The sequence below is a fragment of the Medicago truncatula genome, chromosome 2, assembly GCF_003473485.1.
Source record: "Medicago truncatula cultivar Jemalong A17 chromosome 2, MtrunA17r5.0-ANR, whole genome shotgun sequence".
NCBI lineage: Eukaryota > Viridiplantae > Streptophyta > Magnoliopsida > Fabales > Fabaceae > Medicago > Medicago truncatula.
Window position 1 is genome coordinate 31,741,505 of NC_053043.1, and position 25,415 is coordinate 31,766,919.

Here is a 25,415-nt window from a genome sequence, read left to right on the forward strand (position 1 = left end):
CTTCTTTGTGTATTCATTATTTGACTTTCCAATAGAAATGTCTTTTCCTTTGAAAACATGGTCATCAAACGGTGTTCCGGAACTCCAAAATGATGGCAATACTAGAAGGTTAGTTAGGCCAGCTAAGCTGACCATAGTTTTGACTTGTCTATAAAGGTTGGCTCCTCCTAACACAAAAGCAAAATGTGAACGGAAAATATACTAAAATAATATGAAACCTTTTTCTTATAGTTAATCATTATCATAAGAAGAATCACTTGTTTGAACACAAATATAAATAAAAATAGTTTGGGCATATTGACATAAGTAGAGAGAAAAAATGAAAATTTAGTCATATTATTTAATTACTTTTTTTAATTTTATTGAATTATTTGTGTGTCTAATCACTTTTTACTTGTATTTGTGACTAAGAAAAATGGTTTGAGCATATTGACATAAAGTAGAGAAAAAAAATTTAGTCATATTATTTAATTACTTTTTCTTTAATTTTATTCAACTATTTGTGTGTCTAAACACTTTTTACTTGTGTTTGTGACAAAAAAAAAATTTCTCTATCATATGACTCAATGCAAAACTAAGATTGATTTAGTTGGTAAGGTGTTGGTACATAATAGTAGTATTTCCTCTGTGTTTTATTAAATGTTATTTTGGAAAAAATATTCATGGTTTATCAAATATCTTTTCCACAAATATTATTGATGTTTTTTTTTTGGTTTTTTATTGATTTTTTTATATCATACATTTTATTATTTATTACGTTTTCTTCTTTCTATTTTTTTAATCTCTCTTTCTCATATCATTAATAAAATATAATTTTATAAAATCACTTATAATTATAATATCTGACAATTTAATAATTTAAATTTTTAGAATAATGATTTATTCTCTTAAATTAAAAAAAAAGTTTTTTAAGTTATATTTTCATCATATTCTTGCACATGGACTTTTATCTTCAAGTTTTCGTGCTTTATTCATGCTTATTCGATCCTCTGTCAAATAAATTCTTGCCTACTCTCTTTGTGAAAATATAAGAACCAAACCTGGCCATTCTTTTTTTTTTTTTGGTCAAGACCTGGTCATTCTTTTACCATTGGTGCACTGGTATAGTGGTATCCGATACCTTTTGATTTGTAGGTGGTGGCTATTTGCATGTGGCGGTTTCATTAAACTTCACAACAACAAAAACTTTTAAAAAAGGTTTCTTAATTATTTGAGGGAATAAAGAAAATAATACTAGTTTAATGATTGTTCACGTTGTCAACAAGTTATAAAATGACCTTGTCAAAAAACAAAATGATTATAAAATAACACATCATTAAAACTGTTGACATGACTCCCAACTATTTTATAGTTCATGCATTTAAATAAGGGTGCTGTTAACCGGTGCCTCCAAGAAGCAATAAATAAATATATGACATTTAATTTACTTTAATTAAAGTGATAAATAAGTCAATTAATTAAAATAAAAGAGAGTTGTATTTAATACTATATTAAATTTCCTTTCCTTTATTTTTCTTGTGATTTTAGTTTTGGTACTTTTTTTCACGTGGATTTTACTTCCTTATCCTATTAAAAATATGATTTCCTTTCCTTTACATAAGTCAGCTAATTAAAATAAAAGAGAGCTGTATTATTTTCATTTCTTAACAATTATTTTTTTTTTTCACATGGATTTTACTCAAATGAACTTTCTTTTTTCCGTAAATTTTTTATGAATCATTTTTTTTCTTTCGAACCTCCGTGAATTTTTTATGAATTGTTTTAAAAAAGAAAAAAGAATTCAATGCTTGTATCACAAAATAGAAAATTTGACAACGTATTGAAAGCACATTTTTCTTATTTTAATTAGTTGATTTATTTCTTACATTAATAGAGGTAAAACAAATGTGATTGATTCATTTACTGCATGTTCATTTATTGCTCCTTAACCAGTGCCCTGGGGACACTGGATAGCATTGCCCTTTAAATAATTTGTGATTGAATAATTCAATAGTGTATTAATGATATCTTTATATATACTGTGTATGTATATCAACTAAAATGGTAAAAGTTTTCAGTTTAGTAATAAGAGTTTGATATACAAACTTAAACGACAAAATTCAAATTCTATCGAAGATGATTATAAAGTGTTCTGGATCAGTCAAAAGGACTTTTGACCCATTTACTTAGGTCCAATATAATTTAAAGTTCAAACACCACGTTTGGCAAAGTTACTTGCGACACATCCCTTCCACACAAGGGGGGTGCACGGAGCGAAAGAGATTAGTTCAAACGAACCACAACATCTCTTTGTACGTTCCCGCAATAAACGCTCTGGCGGTTACACTTCCCACGATTTCGTAACCACCATAGCCAGGTGTGCCATTATAACGGCTATGCAGCCCTCCACCTCTATAAATAGGGGACTCCAATCAGTCCCCGAGGTTACAACGAACTTCTCGCTCCCCGATCGAGCAAAAATAAATGGAAGAGGTAAGTCGTGCCACCCCGAATCCAAAAAAGTAAAGGATGAGAGAAATCTACACAACAGATTCTCTTACTCCTCAGTATGTGCGCTTACTACTGCGACATCACTGGTCGGCATGTTAGGTAGAACCCCAGCTCGCAATAGGTGATTCACGCCTCAGTATGTTGAACTTAGAATAATTTCTTCGTTCATCTGTTGTCCCACGTCCGAAACACAACTTTGGACAAACATTCAGATAAACAATCTCTTGGATGTGAAATACTTCTAACAAATACTCTGCGTAACAATTAGAACTCTCACGCCCGGATTTTTCCTTACAAAAACAACGCAAAAGGTAAAACGTTCCAATAGAGCAACAAATACCTAGGAAAAGAATGGCAAAACCTTGAACCTATACAACAAATAATTAGGCGGGCATGTAAAACTCTCCAGTTATTAAATCACTTCGTCGAAATAATGATTGCGGGGGGTAATCCATCCCACCACAGTGAAACACACTTTGCTTCGCCTCAAAGCCTCACATTTCGAAAAGCGAGCAACAAAACAAGTTGAACACCAAGAGCATACAAATTGTTACAGTCATTGAAACACACAAGATAGACAGTTCGCTCTCAACAAATACTTCAATCAGTATACAAAGCCTCACGCAATGAGCAAACATTATACTTGAAAATAAAACAGATATTTTCACACAAGTGTAAATCGAAGACGAAATAATTATATTGCAAAAGAGTGCTAAAACCACGAAGAACGCACAATGTCATTACAAGCATGGTTGTTAAAAAAGATAATAAATTACAAGGCCTCATCAGGCCTGAGCTTCATCAACATGCCCATTGTCTTCTTCAGGATCGGGAGGCGGAGAGATCACCCCATCATTCACGTCACTAAGGGGATGAATTCCTTCGACATTCAGGTCGATATCCGGGTTCACTACCTTCAGCTGAGCCACCGCCCGATCAAAGCCAATCTTGACGACATCCACCAAGCTTCCTTCCAGCTCACCAATCGTGTCCACAAGATCAGCGCGCCTCAGGACAGTGGTATCTTCCATCTCATCCTCCCGAGGGAGGTCCGCCTTCTTCAGAGTCTCCTCTAAAGACGCCTTCTCCTCAGCCAGCTTCTGGGAAGAACTAACCGCTTACTCAAGAGCATCCCGAACCTCTGCCAATTAACATTCCATTGCAGCGAATTGGCGGTCACGCTCCTCGGCAACTGACCTCTTGCTCCTTTGATCCTCATCAAGAGCAACTACCTTAGCAGTCATAGCATCCATCTCCTACGCCAATGCGTTAGCCCGGACTTCATATTCCAGCGAAACATTGTTCAGGGCCGTGGCCACCTCTAGAGCCTTCATCGTAGCAATAGCTCCATCTGCTATTGCCTTACTCCGGCCAGCTGGACCAAGGTTCTGAATAATCCTCAGCTCGGAATCATAGAAGAAAAGGGTGGAGTGGGGACCACACTGATCTGGTTCAGACCGAACCTTCGGAAGCTGGAGGAAGTCTCCTCTCTCAGAGCGAATGAGAAATGCTCTGATGGGTGTGACCGGCTGCTTGGAAGGCGTTCCCACCTTTTGCTTCTTCACAGACTCTTGCACAAGCTCTTCGGGAGGGTCCTCACCTTCCAAGTCCACCACTGGACCAAAGGATGAGCCAACTCCGGAGCCAACTATGTGATGCTCCAGAGATTGAACGTTCTTCCGCCGCTTCTTGGCATATATCTTCTTGTGGGCCGCGTTCACATAGACTCCCAAGTCTTTCATCTTTTCTGCAAAACAGAAGAAAGAAAGAAATCATCAGATCAGAGAAATAACAGACACAAGCAAAATGGGTCAACAAAGAAGGGAAGAAATGAACTACCAAGGCTATCCTCGAAATTGTCGGACGTCAACAACTCATGGGTATTGATGAGGCCGGACTATGTTACCGGGGTCCCATCCGCACTCACCCATGGGTTTCCCCGTTTGTCAGTTTTAGTCCTCAATGGAAGAGACTAAACAAACGCCCAAAGTTATTGGCGTATATCTATCTCCTCCTCTGAGAGGTTGGTAACAGTCCGACCAAAGTTTTTCGGCTCATAACGAAAATGATCTTGAGACCGGCACAAGGGAAAGAAAGGACGACGTTCTTGAATACCATCCTTCGCAGCCTCAAACAGAATGTCCAAAGCAGTTGCGCTCCTCGGCCGAACTAGGAAGAAACATTCCTTAAAACTCTGCACCTTCCCAGCAAATACCTCATACATCTTTTGATTTTGGCGAAAAGAAATCCAATCCGTACCTCTTTGTACAGTAAAGAAGGAAAATAAGACATATTTGGAAGCAGGGAGTCGGAGGTTATCGCACAACAACTCAAAAGCCCTCATAAAGGCGTAAGAGTTTGGATGGACATGCGAAGGAGACAACTTAGTCCAGCGAAGCATCTCTCGTGGAAACTCAGAAAAAGGGAGCTGAAAACCCATGTCTTTGAAAACCACTTCATACATGGGAAAGACATGGTTTTCATACAACGAGCACACCAGATCAGAAGTGCTCGGAAGCATCAGCTCCCAATCTTCCACGTCGCCGATGGATCCAAAGGGAATTTCTCCCACACCGTCGTTCGAAAAATCTGACTCCATTTGTAGAGGCTCCTCCCCCAACCAAGAAGAGTCTAGCGCGACAGCTTCCTCGTTTGCCATAGAAGACCTGAAAAAGTGAATCTAACAGTCAGATCCACCCCTCCTCCACCTATCAAGTCAACCGCGACGAGGAAGGGGTCAAACACCACCGCTAAAGGACAAGAGACAAAAACAAAACGACGGATCTATCCCAAACATCGCGGAGACCGTTCGAAGGCGAGCATGACTAAAAGCTTATGGATTAAACTAAAGCCTGTCGCCAGTTTTTCTAACACAGACAGAAAACAGACAACAAAGCACCTAGAACTCCTGACGCACGGTGGAAACCACCGTAACAAACGACGGAAACCACTGAGTCGGAGTAACTGCTACCCTAAGAAGCATGCATTTCTACGGTTTCTTAAAACAAAAAACTAACAGGAATCAAGCATGAAGAAAAGGGAAAGAGGGATCACCGAAATCTTACATGTTATAATGGATGATCTCGACTGAAAATGAGGAAGTTGAGGGTTCGGAAACGCTTTGCTTTTGAAAAGACATTGGAAAAATCTCTAAGGCTTTGAGAGAATGAAATGCAGTAATGTTCCAAACAAGTGTTTGAACTATTTATACTTGTTTCGTAAAACCTCCCAAAGGTCGCGTAGTACCATCCGATACAACCCTTCACCTGCAACTCTCCCTTCAAGTGGCACCTCTACGATCCAGATCTAATCAAGTCATTCATCCAAGGGCTCTGATCTCTCGAAGTAGTTCTCTAAACGTCAGGATTAAATCAATGGTGATGATGACTCCTTGGAAACATAAACCAAGAACACCCTGCAAGCTTTAGGCACTCAAGTACCGCAATAGCCTTTACATGTGTCACTCAGAAACCAAGGGTCATGTCTCCTCAACCTTTCCCTCAAAGACGTGGGCATTAATTGTGGAATGACAATCGACCAAACTTTTAGACAAGGGAATCTTTCCTCCGGCTTAAGCCAACCGAGCACCCACACGCCGGACACGAATTTCTACTAGCGAACTGATTCGGTCAAAAAGCAAGATACTACCAAGGGATAGCGAGCGAACCCCTTCACGCTCCCGCACAGTCCTCATGACATTCTTAGTCCTCGGCCTTAACAGTTCCTTGGTTCAGAAGAGTCGTTGTGTCCGTCAAACGGGATCGGTAACTTTCTAGCTTACAACTCACAGAGCGAACCTCCTTATATGGCCAGCTAAGAACGACCAAATATGCCCGCACTTTAGTCATCACTCTTCATCAAGAGCAACGACTTGGGGGCTACTGTTCTGGACCGGCCAAAAGGACTTTTGGCTCATTTACTTAGGCCCAATACAATTCAAAGCCCTCCACCTCTATAAATAGGGGACTCAAAGCAGTTCCCAAGGTAGAATCTATCTCTTCCTCTAAACCCTCACTCTCTCTGATCTCTACTTACTTGAGCGTCGGAGTGCCTGCAGATACACACCCCCCATCCGCTCCACGAAACACTTTGGCGCATCTCACCACCACTTAAACCACCGCATTCAAAGCATCGGCATCCACCTTCTGATCAGGTACGATCATAAAGAATAGTCACCAATACTATTAATTAATAAATAATAATTTCTCTATTCCAAAAAAAAGAGTGAATAGTTTTTTTTAAGAAGTTAAAATGAAATATATTAATCATAACTTAGTCTCTCAAACATAAGGAGTGTCAGAGAAGAACTAAGGTAAAAGAAATATTTGAAATATTTGTTACATCAGGTTAACAATGCAAAAAAAAAAAAAGCGATATAGCACTAATGCAAGCACGCTTAAAATAGAAGCTAAAATAAATTAGGTGATAACTCTCAAACATAAAAGAGGATTAAGCCACCACATGTGATAACTAAAAGCAAAATTAGGATGATTTGTCTTCAGCCACTAGAAGGATTGAAGCTTAATTTTATCTATAAGTTGAATTATTGAATTGACCTTTTGTTGAAAACTCTAGCATTCCTGTCACGCCAGATAATCCAAACACAAGAAAGCCAAATTAAATAAAAAGCAGAACAAATGTTTTTTGAGAAGCCACATAACGAAAGAAAAAGAAGCAAGTGATCATTTACTCGAGATGGTTTAGCTGAAACCACTTTGAGCCAATTATAAATTTCATTCCAAATTTGTTCAAAAAAGTCGCAAGTAAAAAACAGATGATCACAATCCTCTTGTGAGCCGCAACCTCCTGAGCAAAAAAATGTATTTGCTTGAAAGACTCTTCGCCTGATTTAGTTATGAGATGTTAGAAGGCGGTTTTGCAAAAGACGTCACGCGATGTTGACTTTTAGAGGAACCTCCTTGTGCCAAATAAGAGTATTATGATCATTGTTTGAAGGTTGGTCCCTTTATGTCAAAAAATTGTCGACGCTAGTAACGTTGTATTTTGAAGAGGCATGAAGTTGTCAAATCCACTTGTCATTCATACCAGCCGCAAACAATTGGTAATAAAATAGCAAAACATTTCAGCTTGAGTGAATAGTTAATTATCTCTTTGAGACTTGGTAGCAATTTTTAAAAAAAAACTAAGTAGCACTTGTATGAGATGGTAAAATATCTCTTTTAATTTATCCAGAGGTCATGCGTAGAGGTGCGAATAGGCCAGATCAGACCAGACTTTGATAGGTCTGAGTCTGGCCTACGAAATTTTTTTGTAAGCCTGAGCCTGGTTTTGAAGAATGAAATAGTTATGGATGATAGGAATACAAAACCATAGAAATTTTAGTCTTTCTAAATGAACAACTATTATTACAGTGTGTAACTAACTCTATTTTCTAGTTAAGAGCTCTGCCGATTCTAATTAGTTAATGCCGTGTAACAATAATTTCTATATGAATCTAGTGTTGTATGTCAAGTCATTCATGTAGCCAACATCGTGTAGTATGGAGAAAATGCATTTAATTATTGTTCTTGATGTATTGCAGCTTGTGAGACACTTTTAGGTGGAAACATGTGTCAATCCTACATTCATTACAAACCTTCCTGAGATTGTGAGTAGCAAAGAATCACGGAACGAAACCAGGATTGACTGGACATTTTGAATTGTTTGTTAACAAATTTCGGGTAGTATCACGACATTTAGGTGATTGGTGTTTAAAAAATATGGATTCAAGTTTCTGACTTCTGATCATTGTTTAATTTTTTACTTTTCAGCTTTGTGATGGGTGTTCTGAATTGAATGATCATGTGGTACAACAGAAACAATTTGATGATCAACTCAAGGTAATAAGATGATATTGCTGCAATATGCAAAAATAATTATGCTCAAACAGTTTGCCATATTTTAGTAGTGAATTTTCTCTGTTTTGCAGCACTTGTTTGATGACAAAGCAATGACCTTAGATGAAACATTATCTACATCTTTGGAGAATGGTATGCCACCAACTGGTGGTTGTGGTTTGGGTATTGATTACTTGACCATGTTATTGACTGATTCACAAAATATTAAGGTTCAATCTCTTTATCTCTCTCTATCTGCATGCTCAGGTGGTGTGTTCTCCTTCAAGCCATTAAGATTACTATGCCAACCTTGTTCTTGGTAATTGATATGCATACTATAATGTAGTATTCAAAAATTGGACTCATTTATTAGATTCTAAATATATTTACATATACAACATCAGAAATATTTGTTCTGATTCAATTCTTTGATTGTCCTTTCATTTTTTAGTTCGATGTGTATTTTTATCATAATTAAAACAATTTTTAATCATGCATTTGAAACATAACATAAGATTGAGATGAGATATACAAGAAAATAGTTACACATACCTGTTTGTGTTCTGTAGGAGTTTTTTGTGTTTCATTTGCAACTCAGAGGTAGTGAAGGAAAGATATGTCATTATCCTTGCTAGATAACTTTGCCCAGTGGCGGAGCCAGGAAATTTATGGAGCCCGGGCAAAAAATTTATCGCAAATTCACATGTGAGATAATATATAAACAATTATAAATCCAAATATTTTTTTTCCTAAAAAAAAATTGAAATAAAATAGGTTTATCATTTTGTCAATAAAAGTACAATTTAAAATAGGGTTATTAATTGAAATTCACCCTGTAATTAAATAACATGTATTCTGACCATGTAATTCGAGATTTTTATTATTTATACCCTGTAATATACGCGAAGTCCAAAAAAGCAACCGAGAGATTGAATTTTTTCATGATTTCTTAGAGGTGAGTTAAGAACGTTAAAATCTGGCTTTACACAAAACAAATTATAAATTTTTGACAAACGACAAATTAATTATGAATTTTTAAAGAGTCAAAAGCTCAAAAAACAAAACAATGGAAATCTCGACCTATAAATCAAATTTTGAGTTCATTATTTGCATAGACATCTATAAAAATACATAAAAAAGATCTGTAAAGTTTCATATCATTTCGAAGTCGTTTAAATTTATTTTGATTTTTCAACCAAAACGTGCAAAATTGAAATTTTGTTCCGCGTAAGCGTATAGTCACAAGTCAAATTTAGTTCCCTAATTTTGTAGGTATGACTAGAACATGATAAGGACCTTCAGAATGAAATTTTGTAGTTTTTAAACGAGATACAAATTAGTTATAAATTGTTTAAAAAATTCATAATTATGAGGGAATAAAAATTATAATTAATTTATCCCTGGTCGAAGAAATTTAATTTTTTGTGTAAAGCTATATTTTAATGTGCTAAACATGTATGAAAAAAATAGTGAAAAAAATTCAACATGTAGGTCTCATTTTTAGACCAGACGTATATTATTGGGTGATCAAAAATAAGAAGAAATTCAAGTTACAATGCTAGAATATATGTTTTGTATTCTACAGTGTCATTTTTCAGACATAATGTATATTACAGGGTCAATTTGAACAATTAAACTGTTAAAATAAGAGAGATGAACCCGTCAATAATGTGCTAAATAATCCGAGACCTATTTGTGTTTGAGAATTTTTAGATTGCCCAAATTTTTCTTTTTGTAAGTGTGTTAATGGGTTTTTGGGTTGAATTTAATGTGTAAAAATTATCGAAGGAGCCCGGCGAAACCGCCCCTGACTTTGCCCATTTATTGAACTGATCGCGCTAGAGTTGTGAATAGTTTGAAAATATTCAACGATTTCTTTTCTCTCAACCAAACAGTCCCCTATTGCTCCTGCATAACGATAAAAATGAAGTCCAAATCAGATGAGACCCACACACATAAAGGGAGAGATTATATGAAAGTTTGAACAACAGAAGCTAACTTAAACCAGAAATAAAAACACTTATCCCTTTATGGAAGATTTTTTTTTGGGTTCTTTGGAAGTATGGGTTTACCAAACATGAGTCTTACACAAGCATTCTAGACAACTGGGAATATAAGATGCCTAAATGAGCATGCATGTCTATGCACAAACCAAATTCCAAGAGTTAAAATTATCGTTGATCGAGTCGTTGTTATGTTAAACGTGATGGTCAAGTTTTTAGTTTAGCCAAATAAATGAGATTGTAAAAAAGAAAAGAATGACAAAAGATTGTTGAATGGGTGCATAGGTTTTTGTGAAGAATGACAAAAGTTTTTAGTTTTACAAAATCTGTTTAGATGCTGATAAGATTACGAGTTCTGAGATCCATAAAATGAAAACATACAACTTTGGAGGTCCACAAATATTTTCAGAATAGCTTCAAAAAAGAATCTCTTCCTTAGATTACACTTAAATTGCCTCACTAAAGTAAAGAAATCATCATCATTATGATACTATTCTTGTGTATTACGGACAAAACCATGGTCACAGATTCATTATAACTAACACAAATGTGTGCTTTTAATTAATTCAAATGAATTTGAGCATGAATTGTACACAACTGCAGGATTCAAAGCCAAAACACTATGATATTTTGCATAAGATCATTCACTCATCAGAAGAGCTTGCAAAAAGGAACTTATACGTTCATAACATTTTAAAAAGAAAAATATCAAGATAACAAAATTCATAAATTAATAATTTAAAAAGAACACAATTCACACATTATAAAAAATGGTTAATAAGTTTAGTTTGGTTAAACACCTTCATTCGGGAAGTTAGTCTGTGTCTCACTATTAATTGGTCACTCTAATTTGATTAGTTCACTTCAGAGCTTCTCAATATAAGCTCATTACTTCATTGTGTAAACACTTTTTCCCATCAAATTTCAGTTTAATCTCTTATCACTTTGTCTCACATTACAATACGTTGCTTCATGGCTTTCTTAACGAGGAGTTAGCTTAGGAAGTAGAAATGCATGCAACCTCCAAATGGCTATCCAAACAATTCAAGGGAAGAACATTGTTTATAATATTGAACAAATCCCTGTATTAGACTGTGGCAAGCTTCTAGACAATGGTTCAAAAAGTTAAGTTCGACTTCAACTTAGCTACAATGGTGGAAGGCCAAAAATCTGACATACCGGTTTACATATGGTGCCGCGTGCCACACCATCCTTCACAAATTGGCCATATCGGTTTTTCAAAAATTCACCACCGATATCCACCATGGCCGATATTTGAAAACACTGCTCAGCTAGGGATCCCAAAATCCTATTCTGATCACTCCTCATTCTTATTATCCAGGGGATCGAGTCCCAAATTTACTCATCGTTTTCTAATGCATGTACGTCAATATATCACTTTTATCATTGAGCCGACCCTTCGTAAACTACATCTATACATTAAAGTCTTGTTAACTTACATCTTAAAACAACATGTTAAAGATTCCAAAAGTAACAATTTTACATTAATATATATTTTTTTACTTTACTCAAATTATATGGACGACTATTAAGACAAATTTTTTATTATGAGTTTCGAAACATGTACCCTTAGAACATATATTAGTATTTGCTATTATTAATTTGTTTTAAGGAAGTTAATTTTCTTACAATGTGAATCCTTGTTCTTCATCTTGCCTTGGTTGATTTGCACTTCTGAAGTCAGCACTTTTAAAGAACCAAAGTTAGAGAATATTTCTTTTTGGTTCAAAAGGCTTATTTGGCTAACGTTATAGGTTGAATATGCGTACTGCTCAGCCATTCCTTGATGTTCATTTCTGTTTTGCCACATTCCCTGGCAACTTCTTGTGATGGCTTGCATTTTGATTAATATCACTTTTTTAGAAAAATAATAATTTTATTAAACTTTATTCGAAAGAGATATTCTATCGTACATATGATGAATTATAAAGAGATATTCTGTCGGATGCATTATAACTTTCTTTTGGGGTCTCCCATTGCACGAGGAGATGGTGAATCCACTTTTGGGGACCTCTTTTTTTCATAGTCAAAAGAAGGTCACAACATTCCCTTGTTTTCCAAGTCAACTCACCCTTTGCATGAAAACAGAAACTATTCTATACAAAAAGCTTTGTCATGAAATTTATTGATGCCTTGGAAAATACGACAAATCCCAGCTGCTACTGAGGTTTATCTTCAGTTTTCACCATTGAGACAATTTAAAATAGACCACTTTTTTAGTATCGATTCATCATAGACCATATAATACATTTTCTTCCTCCTCATATAGAGAGATATATATTTGTCAAATGGAGTGGTCCATCAGAACAATGAACGTGTAATTTTATTAATTTTTTCTAAAATAAAATTAACTTGTATTTTTTAAAATGAAATACAAGCAAAGATCAACATCTTCTATTTTATAATTCAATTTAACATTTTATATATATCTTGAATGACTTTATCTTAATGATCTTATTTATTAGTCATAAGTCATGGCGCCTCCAATTACACAAACAACACCAATTATGAGTCCAACTTTTTATTAACGGAGTGTTTTCCTCACTTGTTATGTTTCACTTGATCACAATTTGGACAACACATATTTTGGCATAAATCTTCCGCAAAGCGCTTTATGTTAGGAGATCTACATTGAATAGATACAAAATGATCAATGTGATACTAAGCTATGAGACTCTCATTTAATTAGGCGTTTTTTTGGTTGAACTCTCGTTGTGAACTTAAATCCTAACAGCTCACTTATCACACACGGACGATGCATCACCATACGCGGTCAAGCCAAGTGAGGGTGAATACTACGATGGTTATAAAGTTAGGAAACATGACATCCATGAGAGATAAGGGGAAAAAAAATGCTTACAATTGCATATCAAATCAAATGAACATTTGAGTAGAAGTGTCGTGAAATACTTTGGCTAAAATCAAAGCCATAGGGCGAAAACTTAACCACCTAGCAGAAACTATATGTCAAAATTTAACCACTTGGCTAAAGCACATTAACAAAGGTATTCGTACTTAACCATCTAACTCTAAGGCAGAAGCAGCACAACTTAACTGCCATTGACAGAAGCTGACATCAATCCAACTGATCAGAACAATCCGTAACTCCGCTTACAGTAGTCTATTCCGATCACTGCCGAGGTCCTACTTGAGATCACATAATCATTCTGAGATTAAACCTTGTTTGTTCCTATGTCTGTAGACATAGCCCTAGATTATAAGGTGAAACATGTTAATAATTGTATTATTAATGTGTGCTTTGTTTTTCTTAATCTTATAGTTTATATGCATACTTTTCTTTGTTATAATTTTGGTTCATTCCCACATTAATTTGTTACTTTTTCTCCATAATCCACAAACACTTACAAACATTGGTTGGTTGGTTTGCAACAAGGGAATGCCATGTATTATTAAAGCAATATTGCACGTATAGTGCTGAAGTCAAAGAAAGAAACCAAGAAGAATGGGCCAAAGAATCTGGAATATCGATCATTAAGAATGCAAGAATGATATTCCATATATTAAGTCAACAAAGTCTTCAAGCTAGATAGCAAGGGAAGCATGGACAGAGAGATAAAAGAAAAAGGGTGCAAAGAGAGAATATTCAGAATTCAATTGAATGGAATCTTTCATTTATACAAGTTGGAACAATTGTGATAAACTCTATAGTACAATACCCTTGGACTCTCTCTATAAATACCATCTCACTCCTACTATTAACCTCAAGTCCAATTCTTTTCTACTTTCTAGTCTATCATAAGAAGATTAGTAAAATCAATTTAAGGAATTATGGATTGCAGATTTGAGACTGCAGAAACTCGCAGGTTTTCTTTCTTTCTTTTCTTTTCCGCGTCATATAGGCACATTCTAGCACACACTTGTATAAGCCATAGTTTTAACTTCTAAGTTTATGTCCACGACCACAATATTGAATGCAATATTAAGGTTTGTAGCGTAACTGCAACTGCGGCCATGTATATGCATAATTTTTTTCTTTAAGAAGTATTTCAAACCTAAATACATAAGTGAATCTGACCACAAAAAAATCAATGTCCATATGTATTAAACTCTGCATGTACATCTTAAATTATTTAAAATGAAGCTAACATATATAGGTTTTATTAATATTAATATTACAATATATAGGAACAAGTGTGCAGCATGCTATAGGCAGTTCAACAAAGTGGAGCACCTAGTGGATCACATGAAGATCTCTTACCATTCTGCTCATGAACCAACCTGTGGGATTTGCAGGAAACACTGCAGATCCTTTGAGTCTCTAAGGGAACATCTTATAGGTAATTAACTTCTTAAATATTTATTGATGATTGTACATTTGTGACAATCAAGCTTTAATTAATTAATATATCTGTATGCTTTTCTAGGTCCATTGCCAAAACAAGAATGCAGAGAAATCTTTGCTAACAGAGGGTGCAAATTTTGCTTGAAAGTCCTTGACAGCCCTAACTCTCGCCGGATCCATCAACAAAAGTGCCAACTCTCAGGATTAAGTGTATATATCAACTTAGTTCTCATTTTATTAATTCGGAACTTGGATTGACAGATATTTATACATCATGGATACAGTTTAAATAAGTGCTTGTAACATAAACGTTTATGTGATTTTTATAACAAAAGATAAAATAAAGTCAAACATTTGATATATACGCTATAAGCTGTCGTAAACCATCCTGAAGAACTTATAAAAATAAGCTGAAAACAGCCTCATGAATAGGTCATATATATGCTATTTCAATAGGTTTTCCAAACAGTCTCACTAGTGTTAGATAAACTCAAATGAACTAATCCATATTCTAGCTATATATGAGGTAAACTTGATAAAAAGAACTATTAACTATTTCAAACATCTAAATTATAGTTAGTAAGCAATATTTACTATGTTAAGAGTTAATTTTGAAGCAAGTCATTTTGACTCATATTATTTATATAGGGAATATGTGGTCGCTTTTCGAACTTGGGAATTCGTGATAATTTATCAATTGGTGGTGGAAGAGGACCACAAGCAGTTGCACTAGCTTGCAAAATGGTGGGAGGTGGAAGTGATGGGTCATTGGATCTATGTGCAAGAGTTTGCTTAATAGATGAATATGAGAATATCATCTTCCATTCTTATGTCATTCCACCAATTCCAGTCACAAATTACAGGTATGAGACAACAGGTATTAGACATGAATATTTAAGGGATGCAATGCCATTGAAAGTAGTTCAAAGGAAGATTCAAGATTTTCTTTGTAATGGAGAACCTATTTGGACAATTCGGTCAAGAGGTGGAAAAGCTAGGATTCTTGTGGGTCATGGTTTAGATCATGACCTTGCATCTTTGCAAATTGAGTATCCAACACCAAAAATAAGGTAATCATTTTCATTATTACATACTTGAGCTAGCATCTTTTAAGTTGAACGAGTTTTAAAATTTTGCTCTTAAATTCAACGATTCTCTACGGCAACTGCATCATGTGCTTTGTTGTAGAGGATCCAAAAGTCGCTAGCTTACTACCTCATACATCTCAAAGTTGGATTCTCTACGACTGCAATACGGTTTTGCAGTTGTAGAGATTCCAATTTCATATATCTCCCATATTATAATATATGTTCATAAATTGAGAAACACTTGCACCTTTAATTTAGGTTAATAATCTATATTTTTGTTTCTAAATTTTAAAAAACCAATAAAAAAGATGGATGGCATAGATCAAATAAAGCTGCAAAAATCAAGAATTCATTAAATAAATATATATTGACAATGAATTTGTATATATTAATGATGTTTACAGGGACACTGCAAAATACCCTCCACTTATGAAAACCAGCAAGCTCAGCAACTCACTCAAGTACTTAACACAAACATATCTTGGGTAAGTATAATCTAAATAAAAGTTTAATTTTGATATATAGTCAGTGTAAAACATCTTACACTTTCAAAAATTACAACTAATCGTAAATACGACTTATAAAATAGTCTTGATTAAAATAAAATAAATGTAATGATGCAACAACTATAATTGATTAGACTTATTATATATGCAGGTATGACATTCAAACAGGGATACAAGATCCTTATGATGATTGTGTTGCAGCAATGAGACTCTACATGAGAATGAGAACCCAAAATCACAGAATAGAAGATTACCCTTTGGCATCTGATGCGCAAAACAGAAACAATTTTGCTTCATGGAGGCAAAATGAGCTTGAAAGAATGAGTCCTGAACAAATGCTAGATATCTCAAGGTCTGACTACTACTGCTGGTGCATGGATCCATGAAGTTATGATCAAACTAAGCCAAAAACAGAAGATTGAAATTTATTTGTTACTACCAATTAATTAATATATAGTTAAACTAAAAAATAAAGTAAACCAAACTGAGCTTAATAGTACTAGTTTCATTAGTTAGCATGTAATAGCTAAGTGTATTCATCTCATGCATATATATGTGTATGACTCTATTTGCTGAAAATAATATGAGTAACATTCTTCATGGGAGAATTCTATTTAATTTATGTAGTTATCAGAAAAAGTCAATGCCATTTTTCTTTAATAATTGAAAACTCAATATCAGTTTCCAAGCTATATGTACAAACACCAGATTATGGTGCCATTATTTTTCAATAAGATTTTGATTACATAGATATGGTTGATTGTGTTTATAGTCTCCGAGATTTACAAGGTTGGTATGGTAGCTTAGTGATAGAGTTAAAGAGTATAGAATGATAAAGGTGACCTTAGATTTTTTTTTTTTTTTTTTATAGCAAAAAAGTGGAGCAATAAGAGCTGCTACCACCCAATATATTAAACAAGACAAAAGGAAACAAAGAGGAGGGGGATTAGGCCAAAACCCCTCAAAAAGGAACAAATCTGAAGTTAGGCCAACCTAACTTATCTCTAACAAAGACACAGCTTGCAAAGCTAGAGACCTTGGATTTGATTCCCATGCAAACAATAACATATTAATAATGACTACAAAAAAAAAAAAACATATTAATAATCACTAACATTTATTTATGTACTAATATTTAGTTAGAGACTAAAACAAATATTAAAAAAAGAATTTTGTTTTGCTTCCAATGTCCTAAAATAAGCGAATTCTGCTCTTTACTCAACACAATTTGCTCGCGCCCAACTGAAATTCCAAAAATACTCCTGCGTGAGTTAATTCACGTGGATGTAAAACTAGTGCGTGAGTTAACTCAGGCTAGTTAATAATTTCAAAACCAAGTGTGACTTTGTTGGCAGTATTAGGTGGATCAACAAACAAAACCAAGGTAGAGCTCAATTGCTTTTACATGGAAAAATGTGAACAATTGCTCTATGTATTTTTTCGAAAATTGTTGTTCTGACATCAAGATCTTCCTTATAACACATGGAAAGTATGAAATTGACCTCATCGATAGTTAACTGCCGCTGGTCTCAGCGGTAGTTAACTGCCGCTGCGATCTGTATCTTAAGAACACAAAAACCTCCAGTTTCTCATTATTGTAACACATGCAAAACTTGTAAAATATAACCAAATATCACCTAAACTTCAATTTGCTCGAAAATCATCCAAATTTCATCAATTAACTCACAAGTAAGTTCTTTTCTTCTTATTTACATGCAATGTAGGTTGTTTAGGGTGTTAGTTCTCATAATTTTAGCAAAACTGTAGTATTTAGGTTAGGTTTTTGAAATTGCAAATTACGATAGAATTTGATGTTATAATGTATGGTTCTTGCTGGCATTATTGTTTAGAGTAGGTTTAGGTACAATGCAGTTGAATTTAATGTTGAATCAACACTAATTGTGCTAGTAATTTGAAATGCACTTAAGGTATTTGATGAAATGCCTAAGTGAGATAATCTTGTTTTTTTGTGTAATTTTTTTTGGAAATATGTTAAATTTTAGAGTTTTTCTAATTACACCCTGTTTAATCTTGGTTGCACCCCAAAATAACAAAATTACCCTTCCATAAAATTTAATTTTCAAAAAGCATCTTTTTTTTTTCTTGGTTACACCCTAAAATCCCTCTTTAGTTTAAGTATGTCATGTAAACTTAGTTTCAGTAGGTTATGTAAACTGAGTTTAAGTATACATACTTAAACTCAGTTTAAGTAGGTCATGTAAACCGAGTTTAAGTGTACATTTAAAAGTTCAACCTTGTTTGATGATTCTACGTAATCTCAGTTTAAGTATGAACATGTAAACTTATTTTAAGTAGGTCATGTAAACTAAGTTTAAGTGTACATACTTAAACTCAGTTTAAGTAGATCATGCAAACTTAGTTTGAGTAGCTCATGCAAACTGAGTTTAAGTATACATACTTAAACTCAGTTTAAGTAGGTCATGTAAACTCAGTTTAAGTAGGTCATGTAAACTGAGTTTAAGTGTACATCTAGAAGTTCAGTTTAAGTATGTACATATAAACTTAGTTTAAGTAGGTCATGTAAACTGAGTTTAAGTGTACATACTTAAACTCAGTTTAAGTAGGTTATGTAAACTAAGTTTAAGTAGATTATGTAAACTAAGTTTACATGAACCTACTTAAACTGAATTTAAGTTAACCTCAACAATGTAAAACTGAAACCGTCGTACAGTGCAGTTGAACAAGAAGAAGAAAATTGAAACCAGCGTTATTGAAAAAGAAGAAAAAATTCACTTATTTATATGCAATCGAGTATGAATGAAAGATATTTTGATTCACTCTTTAATCTTCCAAAGAGATTAATTGAACATTAGGATTGTTTGATCGTTGGTGGGTGAAAAAGAGTGAAATTTTAGAGTGACCAGAAATATATAGGGTGTGAATAGAAAAACTTTAAATTTTATGATGTATATATGCTATAATGATTCTAAGTTTAGATTTTTATATTTTTTGGCAAGTTTGAAGAATGACATAATGTGGTATGTTACATGAATGCCTAAGTTGAATGATTCTAAGCTTGGATTTTTATGAATGCCCAAGTTTAATTTGTGATATGTTACATGTTACTTGCTTGGATTTTTATGATATGTTCAATGTCTTAGGCTGTGTTACCATAAAAGTATATAATTTTTAGGAAATGCCTAAATACATTGTCCACGTATTTATGTTATTTTTAATTTGTTTTTGTACAAATATGGTTGGGAAGGAGGATGAGCAGCAACAGGGTAATAGAGAGGCCATGATGCACAAAGGTAAATAGGCGACTACCGCTAGCGCTCAGAAAGAACGGGTGGAGAAAAACCCGCATGTCCCAAAGACTCGGAAGCGCAGGGACCCGAGGCTAGTTGGAGATAGCTCACAGTCACAAATGGATTACTGCTCCCAGATGGTTGGCTAAGGAGATGATGGATACTGTGTTGTTAGACCTCGTTGCATGGTTCTACCGTTATTGGAGACAGAGGTGTCATAGACCATGGCATCACGAGCCTGGCTACATGGCTTGGTATTCCAAAGTCTCTCACCCTCGGATTAACCCACCTGATGAAGGATCTCCTCCTAGGCCGGCGAACGTGGAGCATATTATAGAGGAGGAGTATGCCAGAGAGATGCCTGACACACTGACGATCATCAGGGATGTGTTGTGGCCATGCAGGCAGAGATGACTAAAGCGGAGCTGGTGCAGGAGATTATCCGGATTGGCAGTACTGGTCGCCCTGCCCTTACGTATTAGATTGCCAGGCAGAGGCATCGTAGGTAGCATAGTTGATTATCATTAGGCTGTTTTTTTATGTACATTTTGACTTTTTTTATGGTGATGTATTATTATGACATGTTTCATACCTTGTGATATTTCTATAACATTTACGTACGTACCTTTTATATTATTTCTTGCGTTTTAATTTTATCATGTTAATTACTTCGTACCTTTTATATTGATGAATTTGAAATTGGATGAAAAGAGTGAAAAAAATTGTTGAAGTATGTGTAAAACATGTTCAAATGTGGGAAAAAATGGAAGGAGAGCTGCTAGAAATTGAACCAAGAACGCAGCAGCAGTTAACAACCGCTGGCTGTAGCGGTAGTTAACTACTGTTGGCCTCAGCGGCAGTTAACTGTTGCCGGATCTCACAACGGTAGTTAACTACCACTTGAGACTTTTTTGAAATTTCCATGTGTTATAAGGAAGGTTTCAAAGTCAGAACAAGAATTTTCGTTTTTTTTTGAATAAATCAAAATGAATTATATAGCTCAAAAGCGAAGTGTTTTACCCCGCACAAAGAACAACAATTTTCGTATTTTTCTGCACCAATATATTAGATAAAATATTAGATAAAATAAGAAGACCAATTGCACAAAATGATGAAAATAGGAGGATTAAAACTGCAATTAAACCTAAAATTTGAATAGGGAGAAATGTTGAAAGGTTGCATATTTTCCTTAAAATTATTGTTCTGATTAAAATGGTTGATAAAAAAATAGGTTGGAATAAAAAAAATAAAAATAAAGGAGTTTATATAATGTGCGTGGATATAGAGTAGAGTATAGGAGGTTGAGTGTGAGCAGCTGTGTTTTGTCTCTTTCAGTTTGTCACCTGTAATAGACAGTAGTAGTATTGTATTGTTTTATCTTGAGACTTCAAATCCAACACGTCAAAACTCTGTTTCTTCCTATAACTATAACTATAACTATATAGGAAGAAACAAAACAAAACAAATACACTTCCTTCCTGCTTCTTCAGTTGATTCTTTATTTCTCTATTGATATCATCATGTGGCGCTACTTCTCCAAATTCATTCATTCGCCAATTTCTCGCTTCAACCCATCAAAATCAAATTCCATTCCGGTAAATAAACTTCTATCATTGCCCCATTGCATTAATATCAATACAATTTTGAATAATACCACTCACTTTCAACGCTTTCTTATCAAACTTTAATTACTAGTATACTCATTTGCATCTGCATGAATTTTTTTTTTTTTTTTGTCCCTGGATTGCGTCCTTTAATTACTAGTAGATCTAATTCCATGTTTATTAATCTGGGGTGTGATGATAGGGTTGATAGTTATCTATAATGTTAAAGTTTCTGGTGTTTCAACATTTTACCAATGTTAATGTGTCAATATCATGTCTGATGTTTGTGTTTGTCTTTTACAGAGTGAAACTAATTTTTATTTATCAATAAAAACAGGTTAATTTTGAGATGGGATCTTACTGTGCTACCAGAATTTGTAATCTACAAACTTTATTCAAAGGAAAATCCAGCGGTTATTCTACAGTAACATCATGTGATTCATTCTCTGAGGAAAAGCCAAAAGACAATTCTGTATCTGATATGTTGGTAGATTCATTTGGAAGGCTTCATACTTATTTGAGAATATCACTAACAGAGAGGTGTAATTTAAGGTGTCAGTATTGTATGCCAGCAGAGGGTGTGGAGCTTACTCCTACTCCTAAGGTTTTGACAAAAATCGAGATTCTCAGATTGGCTGATCTCTTTGTGAGCTCCGGGGTTAATAAAATACGGTTGACTGGTGGAGAACCGACTGTTAGGAAGGATATTGAAGATATATGTTATGAATTGTCGAGTTTAAAGGGATTGAAGACACTTTCCATGACTACTAATGGTATTGTCCTGGCTAGAAAACTTCCGAAGCTCAAAGAATGTGGACTTGATTCTTTGAACATTAGTCTAGACACTCTTGTGCCGGCAAAGTTTGAGCTTATGACGAGGCGCAAAGGGCATGAAAAAGTAATGGATTCTATTAATGCTGCCGTTGACCTTGGTTATAATCCTGTTAAGGTATATGTTTGGTCCCATGTCTTTACATTTTTCACTTTGGTCACCTGATTGTCGTTAAATTGTGGCCCTATAGTGAAGCAAAATTTGAACAAATGCTATTGTTCTGCGATACACTATTTAGTATAATATGTTGTCAAATAGCAGCTATAGCACTATTGTGAAGCAGAATTTGAACACACTGCTATTATCCGGGATCCGGGATTGACAACATTGGTCACCTCCCCATCAGTAGCTTCCCTTTTGACTGATTCATGAAGTCGTTCACATGCATTTAAAGATGTCTTGTACGTTCCTGTTGCATTTCAGGTCAATTGTGTTGTAATGCGTGGATTCAATGACGACGAAATATGTGACTTTGTTGAGCTGACACGTGAAAAGCCTATTAACATTCGGTTTATTGAGTTCATGCCTTTTGATGGGAATGTTTGGAATGTCAAGAAACTTGTACCGTACTCAGAGATGTTGGATACTGTGGTAAGGTAGAATTCAGACTTGAGATCTTATTTTATAGAGTTTTTATGTTTTCTTCTAGTTGAGAACCTTTATAACCGTCATTGTCAAACAGGCGAAACGGTATCCTAGCTTAAAAAGAAATCAGGATCACCCAACAGATACGGCCAAGAATTTCATGATAGATGGACATAAAGGACAAGTTTCATTTATCACATCAATGACTGAGCATTTCTGTGCTGGTTGCAATAGATTGCGACTACTAGCAGATGGGAACTTAAAAGTTTGTTTGTTTGGTCCTTCAGAGGTATGTTATTCAGCATATTATGCCATATCACTTAAATTTGGCAATGGCGAGTTGGTTAGATTCTACTTAATGTTTTTGGTGAATCTGGTTATAGCTCATGATGATAGACTGCAGGCTTTATAAATCCTAATGGGACATGATTCTGATAGTTAGATGATGTAGGAAATGGAGGGTTTTAGATTGGTATTTAAGGCCGGCAAATGATTTTTATGACTAAAATCTGGACTTAAACCTTTAGCATTATAAGATCTTTAAAAGGTGTAAAAGATTCATATAGTTAGGCTATGCCAGTATTGGGTTTTGGTTCTGGGATTTTTTTTTCTTCTACTAGCTATCTTTAGCTGCTTTACAGAATAAAAGAAGATAGAGTGGTAGTATTAGATTGGAACATTGAACATGTAATCTCTGATATCAATCCTGATTTCTAAATTTTGGGAAAGGGAGAAACTATTTTGTAAACTCTTAATTTATGAAAATAAATTTTAGGAATTCATTTGCAAATTAAGAAGTATAAAGTATTCTGCAGAACATGGATTCGTCAATTCCATCTTGAAGTTTATTAGTGTGTGTGTGTGTATATATATATATTTTTTTTGAAAAGTCAGTATCTAGCCTAAGGACCGACTAATCTGAAGGGTCCAATCCCACCGTCCACTTGCGGGGGCCCATTTAAATCCAAAGCAAAGGTCTGTATGGACTAGGCCACCAAAATTGGCACCAGGGAGAATCGAATCTGAGACCTTGAGAGGAGCACACCCCAAGGTCCCAAGTCAACACCAGGCCAACCCAAGTAGGTTTAGTATATATATCTGATTCACATGAAGACATGATCTTTATCACACTAATTATGACATTGTCATTGTGTGAAATCAATTTAATAAAATTAAGGGATTATTTGCGCTGCTTGATAATGAATTATTTCGCACTTTTAAGCCACAACTTGGGTGTTTTTTATTATTTCTTAGCTCTTCTTAATTCTACCTTGCATATTTGTAAAGTGAAGTGATGGCTGTTTTGCTTCCTATTATGTGCTGGTTTATGGTAACCAATAGACATTACCCAATGTTTTGTTAATGAAGTACAAATTTTTTATGACTTGAAGTAGTGTATTGAGTTCTGTGGTGTACATTAATTTGGCAGCATATGCATTCATTACATTGGCTTGCTCTGTAGAAATATCTTTTAAGAAATTAAATGATATATTACATTAATTATGTCATGAAATATTACGGGGTTGAATGTGAAATTTCTTGTCCATTCTTCTTTTACACCCTCATTCTAGTTCATATGCTATTTCATTTGATGTTCCATTTAGTTGATGCCTTATAATTTCTAAGATGAATCATACATCAATTGGATTCTTACTCTTATGTTTAACATGCTTAATGTGCAACTTCAGCTAAAGATTACTATGAAGTTCTTACACGGATTTAGTGTCTTACAGGTAAGCTTAAGAGATCCCTTGCGGAATGGTGCAGAGGATCATGAACTTAGGGAGATAATCGGCGCAGCGGTATGCACTTCTGGTTATTGTTACTAAAATTCAGAATTTCATTATGATGATTTAGTAACTTTTTTAGTATCATTGCAAGCATTGGTTATTCTCTTTATTATGATCATATAGTAATAGAATTATATTCACATGCTATTTTAAAACAATTTCTCAAATTCAGCCCGAAAAATGTGATTACATGGCCGTGTATTTGTCATAATTTTATATTGTGGTGGCGGTTACATACAAACCTTTATATCACGGGGAAATGTGGTGAAAATTGCAGTTGCGATGCTGTTATGAGACCTCAATATCCTTTATATTGCGACTACTATGGTAGCTGTAGACCACATTATAGTTGTGGACTGAAATTTAGAACAATTTGCCTAGCAAAATAGTCAACAGTGGATCCTATTGTACTATAACTTAAAAGTGTATGCTGTAGTTAAGTTATTCCGTGAGATTTTGTACTATTATGTTTCTTTAGCATTGCCTATTATTTGGTTTAGGTGAAGAGGAAGAAACCTTCACATGCCGGTATGTTTGACATAGCGAAGACAGCAAATAGGCCTATGATACATATTGGAGGATAAGGTATGCTTATTTTTTCTCTCTCTCAAGATATTTCACATTTAATCTCTTAGAAGATTGGTTCTACAATGTATTAAAGCACAAAATAATTTGTCTCTGATTTCAGGTATCTTATATTGTTGAAAATCGTGTAAAACGCAAGCCACCAGAGCAGCCCCAACCAAAAACAGTTTGAATTGAGCATCGGCCGAAATCTTCACAGATGATTAATCTCACTTAGTATGGGGTGATACAATTTTGTGAATCATACCATTAGCATATATTTTGTTGAACATTTGGGTCTACTTTTAGCAAATAGATAAAAAGTTTGAAGAATAAAGGTCCCATTGATGAGTATATTAGTGAATAATGCTTAAAAATGGCTTCCTGTTGTATTTATATTTATGATGAGTAACATAGCAAATTGGAATTTTGAGAAGGTTCACAATTGATACCTGTTATAAATGAATATATATCTTGTGTTTGGTGGTTAGTTTTTCTGCCAGCATAGGGACACATTTCGGTA

The 25,415-nt window shown here is 34.6% G+C and overlaps 2 protein-coding genes and 1 pseudogene across 2 annotated transcripts; all 3 read left to right on the plus strand.

Annotated features, from left to right (window-relative positions):
* Positions 1–6,182: 6,182 nt before the first annotated feature.
* LOC25486863 (lysine--tRNA ligase-like) lies at positions 6,183–8,650 on the plus strand (annotated as a pseudogene).
* A 5,490-nt stretch (positions 8,651–14,140) lies between these two features.
* On the plus strand, positions 14,141–16,727 carry LOC25486864 (RNA exonuclease 4). The gene is made up of 6 exons (XM_013608686.3): positions 14,141–14,175; positions 14,498–14,649; positions 14,737–14,864; positions 15,303–15,724; positions 16,147–16,227; positions 16,400–16,727. The coding sequence occupies exons 1-6, from the start codon at positions 14,141–14,143 to the stop codon at positions 16,632–16,634; spliced, it is 1,053 nt and encodes a 350-aa protein (XP_013464140.1). The 3' UTR covers positions 16,635–16,727.
* A 4,182-nt stretch (positions 16,728–20,909) lies between these two features.
* Positions 20,910–25,415, plus strand: LOC25486865 (GTP 3',8-cyclase, mitochondrial). The gene is made up of 7 exons (XM_013608687.3): positions 20,910–21,112; positions 21,459–22,070; positions 22,377–22,544; positions 22,636–22,827; positions 24,272–24,340; positions 24,829–24,913; positions 25,017–25,415. Exons 1-6 carry the CDS (start codon positions 21,038–21,040, stop codon positions 24,910–24,912), a joined length of 1,200 nt encoding a protein of 399 aa, XP_013464141.1. The 5' UTR covers positions 20,910–21,037; the 3' UTR covers position 24,913; positions 25,017–25,415.

Excerpts from the sequence above, each read along its gene's own strand:
- LOC25486864 (XM_013608686.3), top strand. The coding sequence starts at position 14,141 with ATGGATTGCAGATTTGAGACTGCAGAAACTCGCAG. Across the intron at positions 14,176-14,497 it reads GAGACTGCAGAAACTCGCAG|GAACAAGTGTGCAGCATGCT; the intron begins GTTTTCTTTCTT and ends TACAATATATAG. Across the intron at positions 14,865-15,302 it reads GCCAACTCTCAGGATTAAGT|GGAATATGTGGTCGCTTTTC; the intron begins GTATATATCAAC and ends TTATTTATATAG.
- LOC25486865 (XM_013608687.3), top strand. The coding sequence starts at position 21,038 with ATGTGGCGCTACTTCTCCAAATTCATTCATTCGCCAATTTCTCGCTTC. Across the intron at positions 21,113-21,458 it reads CAAAATCAAATTCCATTCCG|GTTAATTTTGAGATGGGATC; the intron begins GTAAATAAACTT and ends CAATAAAAACAG. Across the intron at positions 22,545-22,635 it reads CAGAGATGTTGGATACTGTG|GCGAAACGGTATCCTAGCTT; the intron begins GTAAGGTAGAAT and ends ATTGTCAAACAG.